General features: G+C 36.5%; 2 protein-coding genes across 2 annotated transcripts; one reads left to right on the plus strand and one right to left on the minus strand.

Annotated features, from left to right (window-relative positions):
- Nucleotides 1–525: 525 nt before the first annotated feature.
- LOC121416599 lies at nucleotides 526–5,916 on the minus strand. Its single transcript, XM_041610091.1, has 4 exons — nucleotides 5,661–5,916; nucleotides 4,011–4,200; nucleotides 2,216–2,401; nucleotides 526–651 (listed from the first exon to the last, which is right to left on the minus strand). Exons 1-4 carry the CDS (start codon nucleotides 5,725–5,727, stop codon nucleotides 528–530), a joined length of 567 nt encoding a protein of 188 aa, XP_041466025.1. The 5' UTR covers nucleotides 5,728–5,916; the 3' UTR covers nucleotides 526–527.
- Nucleotides 5,917–8,507: 2,591 nt separating this feature from the next.
- Nucleotides 8,508–11,736, plus strand: LOC121417709. The gene is made up of 3 exons (XM_041611443.1): nucleotides 8,508–8,695; nucleotides 9,906–10,091; nucleotides 11,591–11,736. The coding sequence occupies exons 1-3, from the start codon at nucleotides 8,508–8,510 to the stop codon at nucleotides 11,712–11,714; spliced, it is 498 nt and encodes a 165-aa protein (XP_041467377.1). The 3' UTR covers nucleotides 11,715–11,736.
- Nucleotides 11,737–20,457: the final 8,721 nt, after the last annotated feature.

Below are 20,457 nucleotides of genomic sequence, written 5' to 3' on the forward strand. Positions count from 1 at the left end.
CTTAGGTCTACTTACAAGATATATACCCTCTTTTTTTAGTGCCATTGCATATACTTCTATTATTGAATACGTTGGTTTTGATATAAGCTGGTTAACATTGGCATCAGACCGATCTTCATCTCTACAAGTCCACCCTCCCTAGCTCCTTCTGTCAGTCTCTCTCTGACCCCCCCCCCTCTCTATATAAACTCCCCCACCCCTCCAGCGGTCTTTCATTCCCTCCCTTCACTTCTTAACTCCAAACATCGATTTATATTTAAATAAAAATAGACAGAGCGACAAGGAGCTCTTACGAGGGCATCGGAAGCACTTGAAAATACTCCAAAAGGCCAAGGGCGCAGAAAGTTCCACATTTTTTTTCTTCTCTTGTGTGTGTTTGCGTGTTGCTTCGTAGATGTTGGTGTAGCCCCATATTCTATTCCGTAATGGAATTCTTTTCCTATAGCTTCAAGTTCGGGTGTGGGGTAGCATAGAACGTGAACTATTAATTCTTTATTACTGCTGAAAAGAATTTCTCAATGTTCATATTAAGCCCAGAAAGGGTCCACGACTAGTTCCTGATCGTCGGCAGAGGGCGGTTTGTCGAATATTCGTTTGTTTCTCGTGTTTGTCTCCATGGGTCCATCCTTGTGTTCCTTGCGACGTAATTTCCTGCAGAAAACACAGAGAGAGAGAGGGGGGGGGGGGGGTAGAGAGGAGAGGGGGTGGAGGGGGAGGGGGAGACGCGGGAAGGGAGATATAGAAGGAGACGTGGAGAATAAACATAAAGGTGGAGGTAAAGAATAATTTGATTCAACTCATTATTCCACTGCATTCTCGAGATATGATTATGAAAAAATTATATCAAGACATAAAAAAAATGGTTTATATTCAAGTTCAAATTCATTATTTCACATCTCTTAAAAACGGTACAAATCATAGCGAGTTAATTCAATAATGACAGTTGTACAATTTAAACAAAAAATAACAAGAAAAAACAAAAAGTAATGAATGGGATGTGAGGGAGTAACAAAACGCCAATGGCCTTTTACATTCATTACTGATAATAAAACAAAGCAGTATTTCCCAATCAAATTTTGAGATTGAAAACAAGGATCTGAATATCAAACCGAATCACTAGACTGGTAGAACAAACAATTAAAAGCGCCGGCCAAATCGACTGCACACTGACAAAGTCCTTTTCATGATTGCCTACATAAGTTTTTTTTGCAGGAGTTGTTGCATTTATTGTAATCTCAAAATTAATTTACAATACATAAAACATAATCGTAGTATGATATGAAAGTACATTGTAATGTGACAAATTTATAGTAATGTCTTTACAAAGTTTAGACATGAATACAATTAAAGGATAAGACAAAGTAATAAAAACCAAATGCAGTGGCAAACTATATAAGCAAAAATAAAAAAATGCTTGAGTAATCGCAGCTTATATAGCGCTTAACATTATTTTATAAGAAGTTTCTAAGCACATTACTGGAATGTAGCAAAATTACTTGGTGTAAGGATTTCAGTTGCGCGCATTGTGCTTCAAGGAATGAATGCCTGCCATGCAAGGCCCCCGGGGGGCCACTTCCATTCACGAGTGGATACCATGCGCGACCATGGGGTCTCGAAAAGCACCCTAAACACGTAATTTTCATATTATGAAAATGCACCCCTTAACAAGTATTGGCGTGTGAAACCCTACCCTTAACAAGTCTTGGAAACAAAACGATACTCTTGGCAAATATTCCCTGAAACGAACCCCTAAACAAGTACAGGAATGTTTTATTGTTACGGGTCCTTCGGTCGTCGGCTTTACCTTTGGTTTAGTACGACCCCACCTACACCTCGCACAAATCGGACTCTAAACACGTAGTGTTGGGGCAGAAAGGACATCCTTTATAAAACATTTAATTTTGTTTTATCATCCCCGCAAAGTCGACCCTAAACACGTAATTTTCCTAGCGAAATAGATACCCTTTTTTCATTATTTTTTGTGTTTTTGACACCCTTATCACGTTACGTACGTAACGTGCCCTATCGTGAAAAAGACATCCTTTTTACGTGTTTTTTTGGTCGCGCATGGTATCCACTCGTCAATGTAAGTGGCCCCCCGGCCCCCCGGGGCTTCAAGGAATGAATGCCTGCCATGCAAGGCCCCTATACTCCCACCTCGGTGGAGTGTAGTACATGGATAAAAGATCTCGCTGATGAAAAAGGAGAAACTTACTTTGGCAAACAAGAGCAGAAGCAGATGCCATCCATGAAGAGATTGTAATATTTCCTGCAGGTTCTTTTGAGCTTCTTGAGGCAGGGGAAAGTGTCTTCTTCGCAGTAGGTACACATGAACACCGCGGCCATGCAGCACCCAGTCACAGCGCCGATGATGATGCAGATGTTATAGAACTCTTGCATTCTGTTCGAATAAAAGCAATGCAAGGTAGATGCCGGTATAGATGGTTATTCCTATATTACATCTTAAAGTCAAGGAGTTAAGGAATATCACAAGAATATTGAATGAGTGTAATATACTAGCCCCATTGCGAGTGGAATGTTTCTTCTTCTTACTTCTTCTTCTTCTTCTTCTCCTCCCCTTCTTCTTCTTACTCCTAATCCCCCTCCTCCTCCTAATATACTACTATAACTACTACTTGAATTGAATTGAATTTATTTCCGTTAAAAATCAAACAACAATATATACAAAAAGAAACATGTGAATTCATATATGAAAACGGGAGGATGGCCCTACTCAGCAGCATCAATCATGGTGCTGCTGGTCTACCGAGGGGCCCTCATATAGCATACAAGAAAATTATACAAATTATACATAATATAGAAAAATAACATACCAAAACAATAAGAAATAAAGCTAATCGGTCATAACATCTTGCCCCTACCCTACCCCTACATTAACTCACCCTACATTTCAATGCATAGGAATTGAGCAACAGAGAATAATGTACAATCAGACCTAATTTAAGATGTGTTTATTAACTACGTTATTAAATGAGCTGTAAGAAACAGAACATTTAGCATCACGTGGTAATTCATTAAAATATGTCGTACCCCTATATGAGAACATTCTTCTACCCAATTCAGTCCGTGGTTTCGGGAGAGAAAGATTTTTATCCGAACGGAGAGAATATTTATGAGTTGAAAACTGAAATATATTATTCAAGTATAAGGCGCACTAAGACCATTTAGGCTCTTATAAACCATTGAAAGAGTATGCTTTATACGCCTTGATTTTAATGACTCCCAGTTCAAGAGTTGATGAACAGTATGGTTAGATATATGTTTATACGGATTAATTTTGAGTATTATTCTACAAGCTCTACTTTGTATTTTTTTGCAATTGTTGGGTACATTTCAAATTTGAAGAATCAAATACTACATCAGCACAATCCAACAATGGCAAAATTACTGAACGGTAAATTAATTTCAGACTATCCTCATTTAAAAATGAACGAAGCCGACCAAGGAAATTTACTAATTTACTAGTTCTAGCACAAAGTTTATCAATGTGGCAATTCCATTTTAACTCTGGGTCAATAACGACCCCCAAATATTTCACAAATTCTTTAGACTGAATATATTTTCCTGAAATTCTGACATTAAGAGACTTGTGCACAGACAACATAATCAAATAACATACTTTCAGTTTTGTCGATATTAAGACTTATGAGTATGAATGCTGATGATAGTCCCAATAATAAATATGACACAAAAAGTGACAAGAATTAGAATGAAAAAAATATCAATTAATGATAATTATGATAATAATAATAATAACAGTAATAATAACAATAATAGTGCCAATGATAATAATAGTAATAATAACAATGATAATAATAACAATACTAGTATTAGCAATGATAATAGTAATAATAAAAATAACAATAGTTCAAACAATACCACCAGCAAATGTAATGATGATCAGCATCATAACAAGAAAACATAGCCTAATAATTTCAAATTCAATTTTGTAAATTCATTCATTTCAAGAGGACGATACGTGCACTTACTTTTGTGCAGATTTCTCGGCCTCATCCTGACAACAGGAATGAAAGTTTCCCGACTCATCGGGCCTGTCGTTGTAACAGCATTGATTGAACTCGTTCTCGGTGCCGTCATCCAGTGTATCCGGACACTCGTAGCTGTTGCCCGCCGCAGTCTCGGGGAGCGTGGTGTCGATAGCACATGTTGTCGACGACACTGACGGTAAGAAAGAAAGAAAGAAGAAATTTTTATAAATAAGGATAGAACAAATACTCCCTACTCGCTACTTTATACAACACAGTGTTACAATGGGTTCATAGTGTACTTGCAGTGTGTTCACAGTTAATAAACAGTGCGTTCACAGTGTGTTCAGTGTGGATTCAGCGTGTGTTCAGTGAGTTTACAGTGTGTTCACAGTATGTTCATCGTGTGTTCATAGTGTACTCACAGTGTGTGCTTACAGTGTGTTCAAAGTGTGTTCACAGTGTGCTCACAGTGTGCCTATAGCGTGTTCATCGTGTTCTTAAAGTGTGTTCACAGTGACACAGTCTGTTTACCGTGTACTTACAGCTTGTTCACAGTCTGTGCACCGTGTGTTCATAGTGCACTTAAAGTGTGTTCACAGTGTGCTCCCAGTTTATTCACAGTTTATTTACAGTGCGTTCACAGTGTATTAACAGTGTGTTCAAAGTTTGCTCACAGTGTGTTCACAGTGTGGACAGTGTGTGCTCAGTGCGTCTTGTTCACAGTGTGTTCACAGACAGTTTATTCACAGTCTGTTTACAGTGTAACTTACAGTGTGTTCACAGTGTTCTCACAGTGTGTTTATAGTGTGTTCACAGTGTTCTCACAGTGTGTTTATAGTGTGTTCACAGTGTGTTCACCGACAGTTTATTAACAGTCTGTTCACCGTGTGTTTTTAGTGTACTTACAGTGTATTCACAATTATGTTTACAGTGTAACTTACAGTGTTTTCACTGTGTTCTCACAGTGTGTTCTAAGTGAGCTCATTGTGACAGTGTTCACAGTGAGTTCAGTGCGTTTTGTTCACAGTGTGTTCACATACAGTGTCCAAAATGTGTTCAGAATGTGTTCATAAAATAGACTGTGGGAAATTTGTGACTTACACTCAAAATGATGGGCAACATACTGTCTACTGTGTTGGGTAATATAATTATTGGTGAGAAATATATATGGGGAATTATTATCAAATTGAGCACATTTCTTACCCAATTATTACTTTTTATTACCCAATTTGGACATATTTTAACCAATAGATTTGTGGACAGTATGTTGCCCAGTGATGGTAAAAAATGGGCCCTTTTTGCCCAACCTTTTTAAGAGTGTATGATTGCCGAATCGAATATTAGACAGTGTCGTAAGGAGCAAAAAAAAATAGTAAGGGGAACGCAACAAGTCATGTGGGCAAGATTTCTAAATAAAAAATAAAACGCGAGAGAGCGAAGACTGTTACCTTTCTGAATAACAGTCATATATTGTGATTGATTTGATATAATGTCATCTCGTTTCTGCTCCCTTATTCCCTTTCCCCCTTCTTATTCGTTGAAATTTATTTGAGGAGGGGGCTCAAGTGCAAGTACCCCCTTCCCTCTAGTATCTATATAAGTAAAGAAAGTGTACAAGTTTAGAGATAGCAACGGAAAAGAGGCACTTACCGTCGTGTATTTTAACAGCCAGAACGAGACACCATCCAAATAAAATCTCTTTCCGAATTCTGGTCATTTTTAAGAAATAATTGTGTTTCCTTTAATCTAGAACAATTTTCTCATCCGAATAGTCCTTTTTTTCTTCACCTTTCTCTGGGTAATCTCATTTAATCCTCCGTTTTCGATTACTCAGACTCTCGCGCACTCCACCCTAGCCATAAGAACTTGTTATAGATATAACAAAATGGCGACTGGGTGTTCTTATTTAGCGACATTGTATTGAAAAGGGTGGAAACAAATACAAAAGAAAGATGCAGCTTTAATCGATAATCTATTCCTTCACTTAAAGAAAGACGCAAAAAAATCAATAGAGTTTATTGGAGGCTTACGCTTGTCGAAACAAGTTGTAATGGCTGTAAACGTAGATGGCGGTAGTTAAATGCATGTTTGTAATCATAAATATATACATTTCTTATTATGGGATAGCCTATGCACATCAAAAGTTTTATATATATAAATTTTATTTTTTGCTCAGAATTTGAAAAGTCTTTATGTTTGGATTGTTTTTCATCATAAAATGCCGCATTATTATACAATAAATACAAGTGAAAAAAAAATTGATTTAACGTGGGGGATAGAGAAGAAGTCCAACACTAATCTAAGAAAGAGTGGGCTCTGCAATCTCTGCCTAGAAGAGAAATACGTCGTTATCACCAATAGCAAAAAGTGCCTCAACAAAAGATCAGAAATAATATCAAAGTGCCGCCACAGACACCGGCCAAGACCCCCAGTGGTAGTGGACTGAACTGACCAAGGTATGGTATATAATTGCTCTGCCCCGGCATTGAGCACTTTTTGGAATCCTCAACCAATCCCATACCAAGTGGATATATATATATATATATATATATATATATATATAAATCGCAACGTTCTCTCTCCCCCCTCTTTCTCTCTCTCTCTCTCTATATATATATATTGGCATTACTGACCATCAGCCTCGTGAAAAGACGCTAACAGACTGTTATTATTCAGATGAAACTCCAGCAATATGATTATTGATTTGATATTGAACTAGAGAGTGCAGCCATACATGCGAATTTCGGATCAATAATATAATGTTTATACCTTAACTCCCAAGAGTCATTAAACAAGCAGGTAAAAAGACTAAGTACACTGTCATATATATAGCTCATAAGCGTACAACATGTACAATGCGATATTGAGAATTATAATCGCACTCCAAAAACATCATTATAGGAATAACGTTCTGTCTTGAACAGTTATTTTCAAAGAGATCAAAATCATTTATTTTAGATATTGTGTTACTCCCTTTTCACTATTCTGTGCCAGGCTTGCACAATGAATTAGTGTACGCTTGCTTGTGACTTTACCTCTCCCGATTCACGATTTACCCTGAACAGGACATTCTTTCTATTTCCATGGTAACAAACTAGCAATTAGTAAGTTCGGAAGACGCTGGATTTTCGATAAACACCATCTTGTCGTCACCTTATTGGAGGATTTTTTTTTTCAAACTGCGGAGAAGAATCATCATTATCATCAGAGAATATAAACAATCTTCTATATGTTTCCAGCGTTTAGATCGGATCATTAAAGGACCACAGCCACAATAAGGATTTTCATTTTGTCGATTTGCAGCCTCATATTGGCATTTCCCTTCGTGGTATACTCTGGTAAGCGAGTCTGGTGTATTTTTTATTAATTTATTTTCCTGGCGACAAAGAAAACTATCTATTTTCTATATTTTGTGCAGAGTTATGATTGAGGGGGGGGGGGAGGGGATGAGGGATCCACACTCTACAAGCATTTGCTCTTTAGTATGCCTCTCCATTTTCTCAGATTTTTATGATAATTTGCTTTATGACATGTTTTGTTGTAATACGGAAAAAATATGTTTTTAACCTACCTCAATTTATATTGTTTCATTTGCAATTGTCATTTTAATTATATACGTCCAATTCATTTTGTCCTGTTGAAAAAAAAACTAATTGAATTGAATTGTTGATTGCATGTATGAAAATAATGAAATATGATGTGTTTGACATGATGCTTAAAATGAATTATAACGAAACATTCATTTCATTGATTATGTTATTAGAATACTATACTCTATCTATAACCACAGACATTGTAATTATTAGTCTTTCATTTTGTTATGCTGGGTTGACAATAAACGAATATAAACAAATTGAAATAATTAATTGCCCACCCAGAAAGAACACATTTCTTTATATCAATTTTGTTTTACTATAGAATAAGATTGTATGTAATGATTTGTATTTTACTTTTTATGTTGAAATTTTTATCATTTTTAATTTTTAGTTGATTCTAAATTTGGATTTGAGTTTCAATTTAAATTTCGATTACAAAGTTTAATTTGAATCTAAGTTTGACTTTGAATTCGAATGTGAATTTGAATTTGAATCTGAGTCTGAATTCAACTTGAAGCTGAATTTTGATTTGAATCTAAATTTGAATTTGAATACACTCTAAAAACAGAGAGTAAACATTTACCCAATATTGGATGTGAAGGGAACATGCATGTTGGCCGAGTATTTTTTTCTCTCAATATTGGGAAAAATGCACGTTTGAAGAATAAATTTCAATGCAACATTGCGTAAAATTTACAAAATATTTTTTTTTTTTTTTACCAAACAAATGTTCCTATGATACCCAATAAAAATTGGGTAAACCCTTTTTTTTAGAGTGTATAAATTCATCTGATTTCGGAGATGACGTTGAATTATAATTTGATTTTGTATTTGAATTTGGACCCTTAAGATTCATTGAATTTTCTTCCTTGATATCTAAAGTAGATGTCAAGCTGTCGCCATGGTAACGCCGTGTCCGATCAACCCAGAGTTGCCAGCATCATTTCCAGGGAATAGTTACTACTGCCCCGCCACGAACGAGGACGGCTCGCCGAACACGTTCACGGAGTGTTGCCAGAACGACCGGGCGGACGACGATGGGAACCTCCACAGCTGCTGCCAGCCAGCCGACGAACAGAACGCGGAGATGTAAGGACATGAGTAGTTTGAGGAAGACTGGCAGAGGGAAAGTGAGGAAGAGAGAGAGAGAGGTGGGAGGGGGGGGGGGGGGTTAGAGGGGGGCAACGACTCGCTTATATTGTTTGATGTATAACATAATGATTAAAAAAATTGGTTAGAAAGGAGAAGGGACATGCCCCCACTCCTGGCCGAAAATTGAGAGAGACGGTCTTTAAATGACAAGTCCACCCCAACAAAAACTTGATTTGAATAAAAAGAGAAAATTTCTACAAGCATAACAATGAAAATTTCCTCAAAATCGGATGTAAAATAAGAAAGTTCTGAAATGTTAAAGTTTTGCTTAAATTCACAAAACAGTTGGTCGGTATGCAAATGAGGAGACTGATGACGTCATCCACTCACTATTTATTTTGTATTTCATTATATGAAATACGAAATATTCTAATTTTCTCCTCATTGTCAAGTGAAACAAAGATTAATTCCTCCCCGAACATGTGGAATTAACATTGTTTTAATACTTGTGGTTCAGTCAAGTTAGTCCTTATTGTCAAATCTGTAAAAAATGAAATATTGTATAATTCAAACAATAAAAAACAAAAGGGATAGTGAGTGATGGACATCATCGACTGTCTCATTTGCATGTCACTGAGATGTGCATATAACTGTTTTGTGAAAAATAAGTGAAACCTTAAAATTTCATATTTTTTTATTTTACATCCGATTTTGATGAATTTTTTTAGCGTTTTGCTCGTTGGATTTTTCTCTTTTTATTCAAATCATTATTTTTCTGGGGTGGACTTGAACTTTAAACAAAAACCCATTATAATGTAATGATCACTGATATTAATCCAAGAGTCAATTAAGTGGAAATACCTGCAACTTATATTAGCGCTACTGTAAAATGTATGCAGAAGGTCTATAATTCTATAATCCACACACACACACCCATACATGTATATAATATGTATATGTATATATATATATATGTTTATATATATATATCCATTGTGCTAGTGAATATGCCCATCCTGAATAGGCGGTGATACTTTTTTACTGGCTTGTTTTAAACAAAGTTATATTAAATTTTCAAATAGGAAATAGTGCAAATTCACTTGCTCTTGCTGAATAGACTATGTTGGCACACATCTTGTTTATTTCTTTATTATACCCTTGTGTTTATATGCTAGTACCTTGATCTTCATTTCATTTATATTAATAGGCTTGGGATGATGGAACAAGTAGGGCTATACCTCGGCATAGCAACGGCAGTATTGATCGTACTGGTATTTCTCTATACGTATTGCCGAGATGACACGTTCTCTTGTCTTAAACGCTTGAGGGCGCACATCTACAAGTTTTGGGACGGCTGCATGGACGGCCTCTGTAACTGTCGCTGTTTTGGAAGGTAAGGTTTTTTTTCTTCTGTCTCCACCTCCCACCCCAGTTGGGTAATAAGCCAACAATGTTGAGGGGGTAAGATTTGGCCTACCAGGCGATTTTTTTAAAATATTTATTTTTATCATTTTTTTTGCGTGCGAGAGCGATCAAGGGACCAAGCAAAAATATAACAACAAAAAATAATATCATATTTTATAATTCTCTTGCTTATTTTCTTGGACGTAAAACCCTTTTTTATGGCGGGGGGGGGGGGGGTGTCCCCGAGCCCCCATTCTACTTATTTAATGTGGTCTTGATAATTTATCAAACTTCTGCCGATAGATTGGATTACAAATTATGTAAATTGGATTCATGAAATAGGCTTTAACGAAGCTTTTTTTTCTTTCTTGCCAACATCTCTATGTTTTGTGAAAGATTCCATGATATCATAACTAGTTCATGATTTGAAATCTTAGACTTGGCATTCTAAGTTAAGATGTCGTGGTGTAGTGTTTCAGTCACTTAAACCTATGGATGGACACAGGTAAAAAAAAATGACAAGCAAAAAAAAAAAAAAGGTCATCAACTAAAATTTTAGCGGGGATCCGCCCCCATCTGAAATTTAGGGGGGGGGGGGGGCCTGTCTCCCCCGTCCCCCCCCCCGCTTCCGCCGCCTATGGCGCCAATGTCTTTAATTTGGGAAGGCACTTATCCACGTTTGTCACTCTCGACCCAGGTGTCAAATTTTCGCGCCCTAAACTTGGGAGCTCATTAATTTTTTTGTAATTCATGTTTTATTGATCCTTTTCATCAAAATATACATAACAAAACATTCATGATATAATGGATCACATATAAAAGTTCAGATGATGTTGGCATATGAAATAACATGTCTAACATACAAAATAGTATAAGATAATAAAACATGTGTTTGTTTACAAAAAATCAGGCACTTGGCCTATAAAAAAATAACATAACAAAAAAGCCTTCTGCTTCATCGCCTCTTTCAAGTATTCAGAATGATAGCCCACTTGACGTCATGTTTTTCTAATTTGCATTGGGAGCTCATTACACTATACTGATGGCGTTTAAAGATAACGGAGGTAGTTTCTCCGGCAAACCTTGACCAGAACTACCCCTAAACCATTAGTAATAATGATAATAGATAATAATAATATATGATTTGGATTCCGCACTTATCCACCTTGCTAGGTGCTCAAGTGGCTCCTATATTACCCCAGCTAAGCTAGTATACCGATTCTGGTGCGCACAGCTTTTTGAGGAATTACTTTCTGCCGGTATACCCATTTACCTCACCTGGGTCGAGTGCAGCAAAGTGTGGATAAATTTCTTGCTGAAGGAAAACACGCCATGGCTAGAATTCGAACTCACGACCCTCTGTTTGAAAGGCGAGAGTCAGAACCACTAGACCACGACGCGCCCACAATAAGAGACGAAATCGAATGGAACTTTCATTATTAAGATTCGTTTATAATTTTTTTTCCAAAAATTGATTATTCTTGACAGACGGATTCGTCGGAAATTGAAGAAGAAATCCCAGCCGGAGACTCCATACGTCAAGGAATCCAATCACGAACATGCCGGACCAGCAGCAGAACACGTCGGCGTTCAGGAGAACTTCTTCTGGTAGTTCAAGATCACTGGCTCACTGATGGGGGGGGGGGGGGGCTTGGAGGCCCTTGCCCCTCCCCCAAAAATATTGTTCACGACCAGGAAAAAAGGAGAAAAAAAGGAAAGAGATATATTAGTATATAATATAGTTTTTTTTATTTTGTTGACAATATTTTGCTCGCTCGCACTTTTTTTGCACGTCACATCTGGCCCCCTCAAAATGTCTAGGTCATTATACGCCACTAAATAAAATGACGTGCTGGTAATAATTATACAAACCATATTTAAAGAACACATCGAGGTTGATAGGGAGAAGGGGGGGGGGGTCCTGGGCCATAGAATCTTTCATGACCAAGAAACTAAAAAAAGGAGAAAAGAGAAAAAAGCGAACGTGGAAACAATTGAAATATCATATTATATTAACTGGATGATAGTCAAGCTATATCACCAAATGATTTATTGTATTTTTTTGCCAGCTCGCTTCGCTCACTCAGAGATTTTTGCCAGTTATGCTAACACATAATATTTATGCCAAAGCTTGGCCCTGTCCCAATATTAGGTTCCCCCTTTACGGCACTGGCGGTAGGGATGGTGGTGGGGGTCAGCGCACTTATGAAATCCGAAAGAAAATGAGTTTCCAATAAACAAAATATTAGTACTTAAATGCACATTGATGGGCCGTGGAACGAATTTTAAAGTATGGGGGGGGGGGGGGGCTGAGCATGCATAACATAATAATATGATGTTCATTTTCACATTTTTGTACATGAAAACAAAAGTGTTTAATGGGCGGGGGACGAATGGGCAAACATACTGCAAAAACACCGGTGTTAATTCAACACTAACCCGGTATCTAAATCGGAGAACACAAGGCGAAGTGTTGAAACAACACCAGTTAAGAGTGCATATCCTGTGCTAGCTGAAGTGGTGCTATTTAAACACCTCGCTGCAGTGTTTTCCGATACCGAGCTGGTGTTAAATAAATCAGGTATTTTTCCCGGAGGGGCCACTTACATTGACGAGTGGATACCATGCGCGACCCAAAAAACACGTAAAAAGGATGTCCTTTTCACGATAGGGCACGTTACGTACGTAACGTGAAAAGGGTGTCAAAAACACAAAAATAATGAAAAAGGGTATCTATTTCGCTAGTAAAATTACGTGTTTAGGGACGTCGAATTTGCGGGGATGATAAAACAAAAAATGTTTTATAAAGGATGACCTTTTTGCCCCAACACTACGTGTTTAGAGTCCTATTTGCGCGAGGTGTAGAAGGTGGGGTCGTACTAAATTAAATAAGTTAAAGCCGACAACCAAAGGACCCGTAACAATGAAACATTGCTGTACTTGTTTAGGGGTTCATTTCAGGGAATATTTGCCAAGAGTATCGTTTTGTTTCCAGTACTTGTTAAGGGTAGGGTTTCACACGCCAATACTTGTTAAGGGGTGCATTTTCAGAATATGGAAATTACGTGTTTAGGGTGCTTTTCGAGACCCCATGGTCGCGCATGGTATCCACTCGTGAATGGAAGTGGCCCCCCCGGGTATAGATACCGAACTGGTGTTAAATAAATCCGGTATTTTTGTAGTCTACGTCACTGGGTATTGGATTAATCTCTACTTGATAATATTGAAATTGTCTTTGATACAATGTTTACATTGTTTTAATGAATATGAATAAAATTCTCGTTGTGATTAATTCAGGAGCGTAGATAGCGGGGGTGGGGGGGGATGGGGGGGATGCATCCCCCCAGAATTTTAGGTGGGGGGATGGTGTGTACAATCATCCCCCCAGGTTTCTGTGGGGGAAGAAGCAAAACTATACAGTAATAAAGCAATGAATGCTAGTTAAAATCAATCAATAATAATAGCAGTAATAATCATAACGTACAGCAATGACAAACATGATCAAAATTGGACTTTTATTCAGAGTCAATCATCTTATATGCATTTACAACTTGCAAGTTTTAAGTAATAACAACTGTCTTGCGTCGTCATATACATTTAAGGATCGTTATTCAGAGTTTCACCAAGTACATTTCCTAGTCATTAAGCACTTAAGCGTTCATACTTTTGTACTTATACATGTACTGATTATTGAATCGTTCAAGAGAATAGGAACTTAGCAAGTATGTTCCTTTCGAGCGTGTTACCTGATACTGCCATATGAAGCATTAGTATGCCTGTTTTTCCTTCATGTTGGGCATTATAATCCTTTACTGTTAAGGACTGTTTTGCATAACTATATTGGGTGAAAATAAACGTCTTCCAGTTTCAAGAAGAAGTAAGTCGAGGCGCAATGTATTTTGGAATTACTTATACCAGTGATTTCTGTACGTGCGCAGTCTTCTAGGTTTGAAGGTTATAAACTGTTACATTTCCTTACCTATGTTTTTATCATAATCATCATAACAAGGTACATAATAAGAAATGAATCGAAATTATAACAAGTTTCTATCTATACAGTTTACTTCCGACAACCTGGTGAGGTTTATTTCATTTCCGTACTTAATTCAATCAAGCCTTTGTAATCATGGTAATTTTAAACAGAGTGTGCTTATCATTTTAGTGTCCGCATATCTGCACGTGGATAAGAAATATAATGTTGAGCTTTTTTTATTTTACCCCTATTACTATAATTGTAATTGATATTTTTTTAGTTATTTGGCTGTTTATTTGTTTATTCCTTTAGTTGTTGATTCATTCGTTTGATCATTAACAATATCGCTACTTTTAAAAGAGTATACTACTATACTAGTAAAATAAGGAATACTAGTTATTCTAGATCATGTTTATCAGGACTGTCATGACCAACATGATAACTAGACATCCGACAAATGACATTTTTCTTATGATCATCTTTACTCATTGTCATTAATCAAACAAAAGATTACTGCCATGAAAAATGTGCAAGGAAGTTTGTTTATTACTGGATGCCCTGTTTATTGCTGAAAGCAAAGTGATTAAAAGACACACGAGATAATCCATGAGGCAGATCGTGTTATTTTGTTATCTTTAACTCGTCTGCTTTGGCCCATGATATTTTGTTTTTATCGAGTACGTTATCTCCTTCATTCTTTATATTTATATGTTAATTATATATATATATATATATATTATATATATATATATATATATATATATGTATATATAAATATATTCCCAGCTAGGGATCACCCCCCCAGGTCTAAGGACCTGTCTACGCCACTGGATTAATTCAATTAAAAACTAAATACATAGTCTGAACAGAATAGCATCAGTTTAAGTGTTGTCTGAAATAATGAGCAGTGTATTATTATAGGAGATGGGATATAGATAGAGAGAGGGGGGGGGGGGGGGGTTAAAAGAAGAAATAGGAAGAGAGAGAGAGAGAGACTGGAGGGGGGGGGTGACTTAATTCTACTTAGATGAGAGTGTGGAAGCGTCGTGGTGTAGCGGTTCTGACTCTCGCCTTGTAATCAGAGGGTCGTGTGTTCGAATCCCACCATGGCATATAGCGTCCTTTGGCAAGGCGTTAATGCACACTTTCCCACTCTCCACCCAGGTGTTAAATGGGTACCCGGTAGGATGTGAAAACCTATATATAGTATGCCTAGCAATTGAGTCTTCAAAATCTTGTTGGAATACTCCCAAGGGAGTGGAGAAGGTGCATACATTGTATGCGGACATGCAAGGATCAACCACAGATATAGGATTTCGTACCACAAAAAAAATTGACAGGCAAAAAAAAAAGTCTTCATGCTCGTCAGGGGGTGGGGGGCAGAGTGTCCCCCGTAGGTACGCTTGTGCCCCTTGCCTTCTTCAAAGTTCCCTTTTCAGTGCCCTATTTTACCCCAGAAGTGCTCTTCACCAACATGTTCTGTGTCCCTTCCACCTAAGAAGGACCCGTTTTTTATGTGTTAACGAGTACGTGCCCCTTTGAAACAAAGCAATATTCTCATTTTTGTATAATACTTCTTATGAAGGGAAAAACTTGAATAATCCTACGTGCCCTACGTTTCATTATTTCATTATTAATTAATGGGGGTGCTCTTCCCTCCCCTCCCCCCAAAAAATACCACCAACTATGAGAGAAAAAGAAAGAGAGAAGGGTGAAATATGATATTATTTTCAGAAATTATGTCAAAAATTATCACAAAATTGGATTTTCGCCATAAAAAATGTCAAATTTTAGCTCGCTCGCTTTGCTCTCTCCCAGCTTCTGAAAACTGTACGTGATACCACATATCTAGCCCCCTCATCTTTTCTTTATTTTAAGATACTGCCCATTTTTCTCAGTGCTCCCCCTCCCCTACTTTCAACTTCGCTCTGCCGCCCCAGTACATTACCATTTGAAAAATGATCGAGTCCCCCCCCCCCCGCCCCAATAGAAAAAACAAATCTTATTTCTGGATACGCCGCCCCATAGTTATAAAAGTTTGTGAGTCATGTTCATGGTTCCGCTAGATAGACGTTCAAATTATCTAGTCTATAACCATGACCTTAGCCACAAGCTTTGTAACTACCTACAATTAAAATGAACTTAATCACCATTGGTATACGAATAATTAAGATGAGTCTGTTCGAAGATTCTTGAATTTAATATATAGAATTATGTCATAGCATATAGTTTAGATTTATTCATTTTTTAAGTTAATGAACTCGGAAGGTGTAACACAATCTTGTCTGGAAATTGAGAATAGTTTTATCAGATGGCATGTTATTGTCACGTGACTAGTCGAGGGAGTGACTAAAATACAAGATGGCGAAACAGGTGAGTCACATATAATATCCGAATATTTTAGAAAATGTTTCATATTTTTATTTTAGGATCATTTATTTGAGATTTCATTGGGTGGATCAGAAAGATGAGATGTGGAGTGATGTGTGATTGTACTCAAAAGTGACTGTTGATGGTATGTCGACGTGTAGTCGTGATGTTTTTGGTGCGATGTCGTGTCATATTTCGACGCGCTACTCCGGGAAGTGCATCCGGAGTAGAATGTACAGTCTAGCCGTAGCAGCTGCAAACTGCAACAGCCAGAGCTCGCTGTGCAGTGTCGCATCAGATTTTTACCGGCCCGGCGCTGCCGGTCGGCCGGGCAAGCAGTGGGCTGCGGCCAATCTGCCGCAACTGCCTGCCGACACCCTTTTTTTTTTTTTGGGGGGGGGGGGTAAAATAAGAACATTCACTAACACAAGGGTTATCTTTGTAACTAACATCTGTAATTGAGTCATACATCGTAGGCCTACTCATACATGATATGGACTATGGTCATAATTTATTTCAACGATGTGGATCACATCTAGTCTTGTTGAGGACGCAATGATGATGACTTTAATAATGACATAGGCGGCTAGGCCTATGGCCTAACAGTTAGTTCTTCATCATTGACGTCTTGACACTCTTCCCATAGACGCATAAGAGGAGGACCAAAACAAACATGGATTTTCCTAGGAAATCTATCTTTTGAGACAAAAATTATGTGAAGGTTATGAATTTTATTGAGTTTAAAAATGTTGTTGAAAAATGTAAAAAAATAACGATTTCTTCCCTACATGTAACTGATGACGTGTAGACCCTACGATCCACATGTTAACAACGGAATTTAGCGTCGATCCTTGAACCACTTACGTATGACGTACTTCCGGCTAGCAATGCTGTTTTGACAAACAATTTATAGATAATGATTATTTCACAAATGCTAAAATGTATTACGTAATTTTAATTAGTTTAATTGCTTGATATTTTTCCTAAACAGTTATGCAACTCGGTGACCTGTGAATGAGAGAGTTGATGATTTCCCTCACTACATGTATTCCAACTTTTTATTATATAGCATTTCAATTAATTTTAGACATTAGATAAGAACAAACTTGACTGAACCATGTAATATTATTAACAATTGATGATATTTCCACATTTTCAAGGAGGAATAGAACTTTGTTTCTCTGGTCAGTGAGGAGAAAATAAGAATCTTTCATATTTCATGTAATGAAATTTGTGTACAGACCAGGATGTGCATGTAACTGTTTTGCAAACTAATAAGCAGAAATTCAAAAAGCCAGAACTTTCTTTTTTTTATATCCAACTTTGAGAAAATTTTCAGGTGTTTTCTTGTTGGATTTCCCCCCTCTATTAAAAAAAAATGTTTGTTGGGGTGGAATTGTCCTTAAAATTTTGTGCATACCATGACATTTGCTCTGCTGTGAATTACACATGCTAATCGCCAACTTTATCCCCAGATTTAACACTCCTATTCTAAACCTAACATAAAAAAACGTAAATTGCAACCCTAACCCTATATCTTAGACAAAATAAAGCCAGGAGCGACTGTTGCCATAGCAAACGTTGTGTCATTGCAGGCAATAATAGCACACACAATAATGGATATTGTTTCACCCCCCCAAAAAAATGGCATTTAAGTTTTTGATTTTGGAGTTATTAATCTAATAAATAAAAATGTTAAACAACAAAATGGAATATTCAAAACAACAGCAGGAAAAAAAAAATACCCCACTGGGCAGTTCAGATCTAATGATTATCTTTCTTTTCGATTAATAACTGACAATATTGCATCCTAGATTGATGCAGTCTGTCATTCATTAATTGCCTGTTGACCTTTGAACCCCTCTTTTATGACCAATGTTCAATCTTTAGTGCGTGCCATTGTGGTTTGATGACAAGCTGTTCCTGCCCCATCTCAATTAAGATCCTCACTTGTTTTTGTTAATCATTAATGCCGGAAAGGAGTGCTCCATCACACATTTTTCTTGACATTCTTTAGGAATGTATAGACTATCCTTTCAAATGGTAACAGGTTTGCCCTTAAATGTAACTAGATGAATAATTGTCCTTTGCAGAACTCCATGCATTAGTCACTGACAAGAATATGCAAACCTTGTAAAAGGTCAAGTCCACCTCAGAAAAATGTTGATTTGAATCAATAGAAAAAAATCAGACAAGCACAATGCTGAAAATTTCTTCAAATTCGGATGTAAAATAAGAAAGTTATGACATTTTAAAGTTTCGCTTATTTTTAACAAAATAGTTATATGAACGAGCCAGTTACATCCAAATGAGAGAGTCAATGATGTCACTCACTCACTATTTCTTTTGTTTTTTATTGTTTGAATTATACAATATTTCAATTTTTATGAATTTGATGATTAGGACCTCCTTGCCTGAAGCACAAAATATTAAAATAATGGAATTCTACGTGTTCAGGGAGGAATGAAACTTCATTTCACCTGACACTGTGACTGACGAGAAAATCAAAATATTTCATATTTCATATAATAAAATACAAAAGAAATAGTGAGCGAGTGATGTCATCAGTTCCTCATTTGCATACCGACCAGGATGTGCATAAACTGTTTTGTGAAATGAAGCAAAACTTAAAAATGTCATAACTTTCTTATTTTACATCCGATTTTGATGAAATTTTTAGTGTTTTGCTTGTTGAATTTTTCTCTTTTTATTCAAATCAAGTTTTTGTTGGAGTGAACTTGTCCTTTAATATTACAGGCAAAAATATTTTCCAGGGCTATTTTTAACATTTTAAGACCAATTATCCCTGAGGCTCTGTCTAATTTCTCCCCATGGTTAATTTCCCCCATCTTCAAACTCTTGAAAGAAGTTGAATTATTTGACGAAGGTTAAACACTGTAATCACAATTCACAAATATTATTACTAGAAATAGTATTACTACTCACTGTAGTGTGCAAAGTATTGAAGGGAAAGTTCCCCCTTAAGAAAAACTTGTTGTTAAGATAGCAGAAAAAAATATTGGGAAAAACGTTTGAGGAAAATCCATTTATTAGCAGTTTAATTTCTGTATTTGTGACGTCATAAACGAGCAGCTGGCCTAGGATATGTTGTTGCGTAAATTTCAATTTTTTAATTGTCTGTGATGACTTATTTTTGTATTGTCTTCGGGAATAGGTGTAAAATTATTTGTATATTGATATATACTGAAGGTACAGTAAAAAACATTTTCAATTTTCTGAGAAAGAGACATTTCATTGATTTTTACCATGTACGATACACGTATATATAGGAAAAGCTGCTCTCATATGACGTCACAAATCAAATGATTGAAATTCTAATAACTTTTTTTTTATTATTAGATGATTTTTTCTCAAACCTTTGGCAATATTTTAATTTTTTTTTGCAATTTTTAAATAAGCTTTAATTGTCAGGATGAACTTCCCCTTTAATGCAGTTCCTATCAAGTTTGGAACAAAATCTTGGCATCTTTGCATTGCCTTTCCCCTATAAATGAGTCTTTTCCTCCTTGTATTTCTTCTTTTAATTGACCATTTATTGACAATGACCATTAATAGTCTGCAGGCACAGACCGTGATTGAAACTATGATCAACAAGTGGGTCTTCACAGCAGACTAGCACATGTACATGTATAAAATTTGCTGTAAATTCTATTTCATCAGGATTGGAGGTTGTGTATTATTTTATACAACTAAACTTGAGTAAAGGCTTTGCACCGCAGAAAACAATTGGTCATTTCTGTTGAACGGATGATTTTGTCTTTATTGTAGTTAGGGTTCATATGGACTAGTGTGAAAGCTCAGACCCTTTGTTTGCTCTGAATCTGCACTTTTTGGCCTGCATACTATTGCTTTTTAATATGAGACTTGTCTTATACTACACGGGAAATATTACAAAGCATTTTTTTTTTGGTATTTTGTATTTAGAAATAAATTCAGTTTCATTAATCCTTTAATATTCAGAAATGAAATTTGAGTGTTGTACTTGATGATG

This window comes from Lytechinus variegatus, chromosome 6 (genome assembly GCF_018143015.1).
Source record: "Lytechinus variegatus isolate NC3 chromosome 6, Lvar_3.0, whole genome shotgun sequence".
Lineage (NCBI taxonomy): Eukaryota > Metazoa > Echinodermata > Echinoidea > Temnopleuroida > Toxopneustidae > Lytechinus > Lytechinus variegatus.

What these genes read in the sequence shown, in the direction of transcription:
- LOC121416599 (XM_041610091.1), bottom strand. Translation starts at nt 5,727, where the DNA reads ATGACCAGAATTCGGAAAGAGATTTTATTTGGATGGTGTCTCGTTCTG. An exon ending in GGCTGTTAAAATACACGACG is followed by an intron (nt 4,201 to 5,660) that starts GTAAGTGCCTCT and finishes TCTTACCGTCAG; the next exon opens with TGTCGTCGACAACATGTGCT. An exon ending in TTCTGCTCTTGTTTGCCAAA is followed by an intron (nt 652 to 2,215) that starts GTAAGTTTCTCC and finishes TGTTTTCTGCAG; the next exon opens with GAAATTACGTCGCAAGGAAC.
- LOC121417709 (XM_041611443.1), top strand. Translation starts at nt 8,508, where the DNA reads ATGGTAACGCCGTGTCCGATCAACCCAGAGTTGCCAGCATCATTTCCA. An exon ending in GACGAACAGAACGCGGAGAT is followed by an intron (nt 8,696 to 9,905) that starts GTAAGGACATGA and finishes TTATATTAATAG; the next exon opens with GCTTGGGATGATGGAACAAG. An exon ending in AACTGTCGCTGTTTTGGAAG is followed by an intron (nt 10,092 to 11,590) that starts GTAAGGTTTTTT and finishes TATTCTTGACAG; the next exon opens with ACGGATTCGTCGGAAATTGA.